The sequence below is a fragment of the Oncorhynchus kisutch genome, unplaced genomic scaffold, assembly GCF_002021735.2.
Source record: "Oncorhynchus kisutch isolate 150728-3 unplaced genomic scaffold, Okis_V2 scaffold1399, whole genome shotgun sequence".
Taxonomy (NCBI): domain Eukaryota; kingdom Metazoa; phylum Chordata; class Actinopteri; order Salmoniformes; family Salmonidae; genus Oncorhynchus; species Oncorhynchus kisutch.
Window position 1 is genome coordinate 4,202 of NW_022263344.1, and position 8,299 is coordinate 12,500.

The 8,299-nt window shown below is 41.1% G+C and overlaps 1 protein-coding gene across 1 annotated transcript in view; it reads left to right on the forward strand.

Moving 5' to 3' along the window:
• Positions 1-227: 227 nt before the first annotated feature.
• The window catches only part of LOC116366228 (transmembrane channel-like protein 3), a gene marked incomplete at its 5' end in the record, with an annotated part of 16,951 nt that continues 8,879 nt past the window's right edge, over positions 228-8,299 (forward strand). Inside the window, 6 exons of the mRNA XM_031818455.1 lie at positions 228-375; positions 1,752-1,861; positions 2,068-2,161; positions 2,609-2,887; positions 5,780-5,908; positions 6,363-6,430. Coding sequence (XP_031674315.1) covers positions 228-375; positions 1,752-1,861; positions 2,068-2,161; positions 2,609-2,887; positions 5,780-5,908; positions 6,363-6,430 — 828 coding nt within the window. The remainder of the gene's footprint in view (positions 376-1,751; positions 1,862-2,067; positions 2,162-2,608; positions 2,888-5,779; positions 5,909-6,362; positions 6,431-8,299) is intronic.

Genomic DNA, 8,299 nt, shown 5'->3' on the forward strand with positions numbered 1-8,299 from the left:
AATTCTTATGTAAATGAGATACTTCTGTATTTCTAAAAACATGTTTTCACTTTGTCATTATGGAGTATTGTGTGTAGATGGGTGAGAGAATGTTTTTATTGAATCCATTTTGAATTCAGGCTGTAACACAACCAAATGTGGAATAAATCAAGAGATATGAATACTTTCTGAAGGCACTGTAAATACATTTGATTTATTGAACTACTGTTTCTCTCTCTGTCTTCCAGAGCAGTCCTGATCAGTCTGCGTATCCTAGCCAACATCCTGGTCCTTCTCTCTCTGGCTGGCAGCATTTATATAATCTACTTTGTGGTGGACCGCTCCCAGAAACTAGAGCTGGAGAAGCCAGAGCTAACACTATGGGAGAAGAATGAGGTAGCTAGCTACAGTATACACTGAGTATACCAAACATTAGGAACACCTCCCCTGTGTCCTCTTTAATGTACAGCCTCAGTTCATCGGAGCATGGACTCTACAAGATGTTGAAAGTGTTCCACAGGGATGCTGACCCATGTTGACTCTACAAGATGTTGAAAGTGTTCCACAGGGATGCTGACCCATGTTGACTCTACAAGATGTTGAAAGTGTTCCACAGGGATGCTGGCCCATGTTGACTCTATAAGATGTTGAAAGTGTTCCACAGGGATGCTGGCCCATGTTGACTCTACAAGATGTTGAAAGTGTTCCACAGGGATGCTGGCCCATGTTGACACCAATGCTTCCCACAGTTGGCTGGGATGTTCTTCGGATGGTGGGCCATTCTTGATACACATGGGAAACTGTTGAGTGTGAAAAACCCAGCAGCGTTGCAGTTCTTGTCACAAACCGGTGCGACCTGGCACCTACTACCATGCTCCCTTCAAAGGCACTTAAATGTTTTGTCTCGCCCATTCAACCTCTGAATGGCACACATACACAATCAATGTCTCAATTTTCTCAGTGCTTAAAAATCCTTCTTTAACCTGTCTCCTCCCCTTCATCTACACTGATTTAAGTGGATTTTACAAGTGACATCAGTAAGGGATCATAGCTTTAACCTGTATTCACCAGGTCAGTCTATGTCATGGAAAGAGCAGGTGTTCTTAATGTTTTGTAAGTAGGCTTACTCTGAGTCCGGGAAACCTGACAATATTGTGTTTGACTTGGTTGATGGATTATTGCTAATGTATCTCATTTTGGGCACTTGATTTCTCTGATGACAAAGACATATGTGACAGGACTTCAATTACATCGTGCCTTGTGTTTCTCTCGCATCATTTCCTCTCAGGATGCTGTAATAAAGGCGTTAATGTGAAACTGGAGACCAATAGGGAGACTGCTATCACCAGCCACATGTATCACCATCTGTGCATGACAGCTGATCATTTAATTCAGTTCAGGATAATGGATGTCTGTAGGGCTTTGATAAGATAACTGTTTCCACTACCCTGATGTCACTGCCTGGACTGATAGTGTTTTCAAGACAACTGGGAACTCTGGAGAAAGAAAAAAAACAGGTAAATCATGACGTCAGTGATCTTCAGGTCGGAAAGTCAAAGCTCTAGAAAGATGCCAGAGTTTCCGACTTGGAATTCTGAGTTGGACAGCCTCTAGCTCCTAACTGCTTGCTCCTAAGATGCCTCCATATGTTAGTGAAAAGGAGAAGAGAAGGTCCTGATACAATGACTCCTTATGATGTCATCAGGCTATATGAAGGTGTCTATTTTATAACATACCGAGTGTCTGATGTCATATCCTGTTTCCTGTCCCAGGTGAGTGTGGTGGTGTCCCTCATCACCATGATCGCCCCGTCTGCCTTTGAGCTGGTGGCTCAGCTGGAGATGTACCATCCCAGGACCTCCCTCCGCTTCCAGCTGGCCAGGTCTGACTCTGACAGCACCTCAAATCTCATTTGTTCACACTTAACATTACGTTTCACAGATACAGTAGAGTATCGGTGAAATTGGATTCATATTTTGACATGTAACTACACCGTAGCTGTACTGTTCGTTAATGTTGCTACTAACTTGATTTGAGATTGTTTTCTTTCTTTTTTAATGCAGTGAATGTTTTGTCTCCTCGCCACAGAGTCCTGGTGTTGTATCTGGGAAACCTGTACAGCCTCATCATTGCCCTTCTGGACAAGGTCAACAGTATGAGTATGGCGTCAGCTGCTGCAGCTGTAAGTAGTCCTGCTGAGATTGAGGCTTTCCTAATGTGGCCATTAGGACATATTGTGCCGTTGTCCCCAATCAATAAATAAATGTTACTGTTATTGCTGATGTTAATGTCAATGCTTTAAAAAAAGTTTAAAAAATATATATATTATTCGATTTTTAAAAACTTTATTTAACTAGGCAAGTCAGTTAAGAACAAATTCTTATTTACAATGACAACCTACACCAGACGGCGCCTTATGGACTCCAAATCACGGCTGGATGTGATGCAGCCTGGGTCTACTGTTAACAACAATCTTGATCTGTAAATGTGAGGAAGGTTTAGAAAACAAAGGAATGAAATTAGGAAAATGTTCGTACATTTTAATGCTCTGATTGACTGATGGATGGATAGACAGACTGACTGGTGATTGGTTGATTGATCATTAATGGTTTTGATGGATTATTTCCAGGCGGCGGCCTCTGTGGTTTCGGGGAACTTGTCTGACTCCACGGCATTCATGGCGACCATCTCCCAGCCGGGGGAGACGAGCCTCTCCACCCTCGTATCCGACATCTCCATCTCTGAAAACCACAACAGCACCATAGCGACCATTGCCATGGTGCTGGATGTCAACACCAGCATCAGCACCAGCAAGGTCACCATGGCAACCATGTACAACCACACTGTGATGTTTGAGCAGAACAAGCAGAAGAAACCAGACGAGTGCTGGGAGACCTACGTTGGACAGGTGCAGAAGTTCATTCCTTGTCATTCGTTCATTCGCTCATTTGTTAATTTGTCTATTCGTTCATTTGTTCCTTCATTTATTTGTCCATTCATTTCTTAATGAATTAATTTGTTAATCTGTCCACTTGTCCATTCATTCATCTCTTAACGTTAATTGAGCAACCCTTTACAGAGAAAGTGTACTAACAACTGTTCCATGAAGGTCGAGACCTTTTGCATCGGCCAGAGTAGAACTGTTACAGGGACACTCCATCATCAACCTGACAATGTACATGACTACATACAGTTGAAGTTGGAAGTGTACATACACTTAGGTTGGAGTCATTAAAACAATTTTTCAACCACCCCACAAATTTCTTGTTAACAAACTATAGTTTTGGCAAGTCGGTTAGGACATCTACTTTTTCCAACAATTGCTTACAGACAGATTATTTCACTTATAATTCACTGTATCACCATTCCAGTGGGTCAGAAGTTTACATGCACTAAGTTGACTGTGCCTTTAAACAGCTTGGAAAATTCCAGAAAATTATGTCATGCTTTAGAAGCTTCTGATAGGCTAATTGACATAATTTGAGTCAATTGGAGGTGTACCTGTGGATGTATTTCAAAGCCTACCTTCAACCTTAGTGCCTCTTTGCTTGACATCATGGGAAAATCTAAAGAAATCAGCCAAGACCTCAGAAAAAAAATTGTAGACCTCCACAAGCCTGGTTCATCCTTGGGAGCAATTTCCAAACGCCTGAAGGTATCACGTTCATCTGTACAAGTAATAGTACACAAGTATTAACACCATGGGACCACGCAGCCATCATACCGCTCATTAAGGAGACGCGTTCTGTCACCTAGAGATGAACGTACTTTGTTGTGAAAAGTGCAAATCATTCCAGGAACAACAGCTAAGGACCTTGTGAAGATGCTGGAGGTAACCTTTACAAAAGTATCTGTATCCACAGTAAAACGAGTCCTATACTGACATAACCTGAAAGGCCGCTCAGCAAGGAAGAAGCCACTGATCCAAAACCAAACTAAGGTTTGCAACTGCACATGGGGACACTTCACAAAATAGATGGCATCATGAGGACGGAAAATTATGTGGATATATTGAAGCAACATCTCAAGACATCAGTCAGGAAGTTAAAGCTTGGTTGCAAATAGGTCTTCCAAATGGACAATGACCCCAAGCATACTTCCAAAGTTGTGGCAAAATGGCTTTGGAGTGGCCATCACAAAGCCCTGACCTCAATCCTATAGAAAATTTGTCGGCAGAACTGAAAAAGCGTGTGCGAGCAAGGAGGAAAACAAACCTGCCTCAGTTACACCAGCTCTGTCAGGAGGAATGGGCCAAAATTCACCCAACTTATTGTGGGAAGCTTGTGGAAGGCTACCCAAAACGTTAAACAATTTAAAGGCAATGCTACCAAATACTAATTGTGAACTTCTGTAAACTTCTGACCCACTGGGAATGTGATGAAAGAAATTAAAGCTGAAATAAATCATTCTCTCTACTATTATTCTGACATTTCACATTCTTAAAATAAAATGGTGATCCTAACATGACCTAAGACAGGGAATTCTTACTAGGATTCAATGTCAGGAATTGTGAAAAACTGAGTTTAAATGTATTTGGCTAAGGTGTATGTAAACTTCCGACTTCAACTGTAAGGCATTTCATTTTCATGAAATCATTCATAACACCTTTATGGGTGATGTGGTATTATCCATAACACCTTTATGAATGCTGTGGTATCATTCACAACACCTTTATGAATGATGTGGTATCATTCATAACACCTTTATGGGTGATGTGGTATCATTCATAACACCTTTATGAGTGCTGTGGTTTATCATTAACAACACCTTTATGGATGATGTGGTATCATTCACAACACCTTTATGAATGCTGTGGTATCATTCATAACACCTTTATGTATAATTTATAACAACATCCATAACACATACATTCAGCATCATTCACAAGGAGTCTTGAAAATAAAAGTCACCTAGAATAGATCTTTGTCTATTGTACAAAGGAAATGTGTATTACTACTGTCACAGTAATCTATTATGAAACATAACACTGGAGTAGTCCAACCATGTCAGCCTAAGCACTCTGTGTGTACGATAAGCACCAATAACTATTACCGTTTTAGATCATTCTGTCTGTACACAGACCTAATAATCAACAGTCTCATCCCTCAGACAGTTACCCTTAATACCTCTTAAAGGCATTATGCCCGACAAGAAAAATGAAAATGCCTTGTCCTGTGATGGTTTCCCTCTAAACAATAGATTGAGTATGGATTGAAACGTACCCAGGCAGACGTTCAGGTAATGAAGCTGTCACTAGGCCAAGGATGAAAAACAGATGACTTGTTCTTGGTGCAGATCAATAGGAGGGTATATCGTGTATCGTCGTCTCAGGAGTGGATATTCTCAACAGGAAAATGACATATAATTAGCAGACCTGGGTTCAAATGATATGTTTTTATATTTTCAAATGCTTGATCGAGCTTTCAACCAATAGTGAAGTCCCCAAAAGTGCAAGAATCCAGGTCTGATAAGTATAGCTTGATGATCCATTTCCAATGAGTTATGTGCAGTTAGGACAGATGTAATGAGTTTTTCTGAAAGACATACAGTATGCATTTTGTTCATTTAGCAGGCGCTCTTGTCCAGAGTGACTTACATTCAAATAAGGTCTGTAAAACAACCAGATGCCACAGTCACTCCAAGTAAAACTTCAATAAAGCTGACAGTGACATCAGTGCTAGTAGGTGTTCGCTAGTCATTACAGAATGGCCAGAGTTACCTTAAAGACAGATAGTTACCAGACAGTAACAGTAACAGTATGTTTCTTTATGCTCATATGTTTATATGTGTTGTATTGTAGGAGATGTTGAAGCTGTCTATCATCGATATGATCTTCACGGTGGCCAGTATCCTGTTGATAGACTTCATCAGAGGGCTGGTGGTCAGGTACCTGAGTGACTGCTGCTGCTGGGACCTGGAGAGCAAGTTTGTACGTACTCAACCTCCATTCAAAAAGTATTTGTTTACTTTCAGATAGTCTAGCTGTGCTTAACTGAGCTTGCTTGGTGCAATGGAATAGTCCCAAAAGTGCAAATACTGCCCATATGGTACTCCAGGCAAGCTCAAAGGTTTGAAAGAAAATAAATACTGTTTGAACCCAAGGGTGATTGTGACTGTGTCGTTATCGTCTGATTACAGTTGACGTCTGGATAAGTGCAAACTATGTTGAAGTGCAGTACGGTTTGCAAGTCACAATTGGATGACATGCTTTTTAATTGCTCCTGGTAACGTTCTGGTTTAGTCCACGCCATCACGGCAGGCCCAAGCTGTTGCATCTATCAGGAGTCCACTTTATTTTAAGACATTTGACTAGGTCATCAATATATTTTCTGAAGTAATTAAATGTTTAATTAATGTCAACCTTTATGTTTCCCACATGGCAGCCTGAGTATGGGGAATTCAAGATAGCTGAGAATGTACTCCACCTGATATATAACCAAGGAATGATCTGGTATGTCACATTCTACTGGATTTGTCACTTCATCTATTCTTCATTTTTATAGGACAGTGGAGTTCCACTCAACCTTTCACATCGTTTAAACCCTGGTCTCCAGTGGGGAGGCATTTTACATTGACATTTTTATAATTTATCAGACACTCTTATCCCGAGGAATTAGGGTCAAATGTCCTTCTCAAGGGAAACACCGACAGTTTTTTTCCCCAAGTCAACTCGGGGATCCGAACCAGTGACCTTTCAGTTACTGACCCAACATTCTTACCTGCTAGATTACCTGCCACCCTAGGAAAACGTGCTTATTGCTGGGAGTGTTACGCACCCACTCCACCACGGAACGTATTTTTCTCTTCTGACATAAGATATTGGTCTTTGCTGTTGAGCTTTCAGACATCAGATACAACATAGACAGTAGATGGAACTAGGACCCAGAGTTCATCCTCAAGTCACATTGCCAGATAAACTCCAGTTCGAGATATAACACACTCTCTCACACACTTCAATTCTATGTTCACTTCATCCAATTTGTTACAATATGTGGAAACGTTGTGTAAATTCCTCTGTATGTATAATGGCTCTAAATGATGTATATTGCTAGCAGCACCATAATACAAGTGACATTCTGACTGTGAAAATGTGATTGGCTATTAATGGTGATTCTGATTCTAATGTAGAAGGTAATGTGCCCATATTAGCTATAATATATAGCCCACTACCTTACTAAGGGCAGGACAGCCCCTGACCCAGAGTAATATGCTGTGTTATGTGTGATATTTCCATTCCACACCTCTGCAGTTAGATGGTGTCGTGGAAATGTCCTGTATTACCAAATGATGAGAGAGCAAATCACACACCAGTCAGAGTTATACTTAAACTTCACCTTCAATAATAATTAAGCTTTTGAAATAGCATTTGACTTTCAACATTTCAGTATCTCTAATGAAAAGTTGGGAGTGGTCTATCTTTTATAGCAAAGATCCACCCCCTAGTCAACATGACAAACCACACATAATAGGAACTGTTTACAAAGAAAGACTTTTACTTGAGAGTGGAGTATCCCATAACCAGACAGCATTAGCTATAAATTATCGTTCAGTTTGGTCTCCTAAACAAGGTTCTAATCTCGTTCTTGGTACAACATAGTACCAAAACATGACCTCATCCAATGGCATATATCGATTGTCAATTCTAGATACCCCCATCTCAAATACATCCCCTCCTGGACAAGCTCACGGAGGAGAGTGAGCCTATAGGTCTTATACTAGGTCAAGAGAAGGGCAACATCAGAGGGGACATACAATGGTTCCAGACAGTGCCATACTCTTCCCCCAAATGGAAAAAGTAGGGAGTGACTGGTGTACAGACATTGTGGAGCCAACTAACTGGTTCCCCATTAATCACGCCATCCCTTCACATGGTTTAGGAATAGTTACAGACACATTCACAGATAAGACAAGCCTGACCTCTCCCCTCTCTGGGCCCCAAGTAACTGAGCCTTAGCTGAGAAGGGATAACTGCAAACTGCCAACCCTGTATTCCAAAGAGATACATTCTAATGACAAGTATCTCACAAGCATATTATGAAAATAAAACATATTATCTATGTTACCCAACTAATTCTGATTCATCCCCAACAATGAACAGTATTACCTCTGTTCATTCCACACCTCTGCAGTTAGATGGACAGTATTACTTCTGTTCATTCCACACCTCTGCAGTTAGATGGATAGTAGTACCTCTGTTCATTCCAGAGGGTTGGAGGAGCTCCATTAGCAGGGGTGTAAATCTGTCCCTCTCTCTGTGTCCTCTAGCTCTTTCACAGAGTGGGGACATTCTTCTCCAACCCCCCCCCCCCCCCCTCTGGCT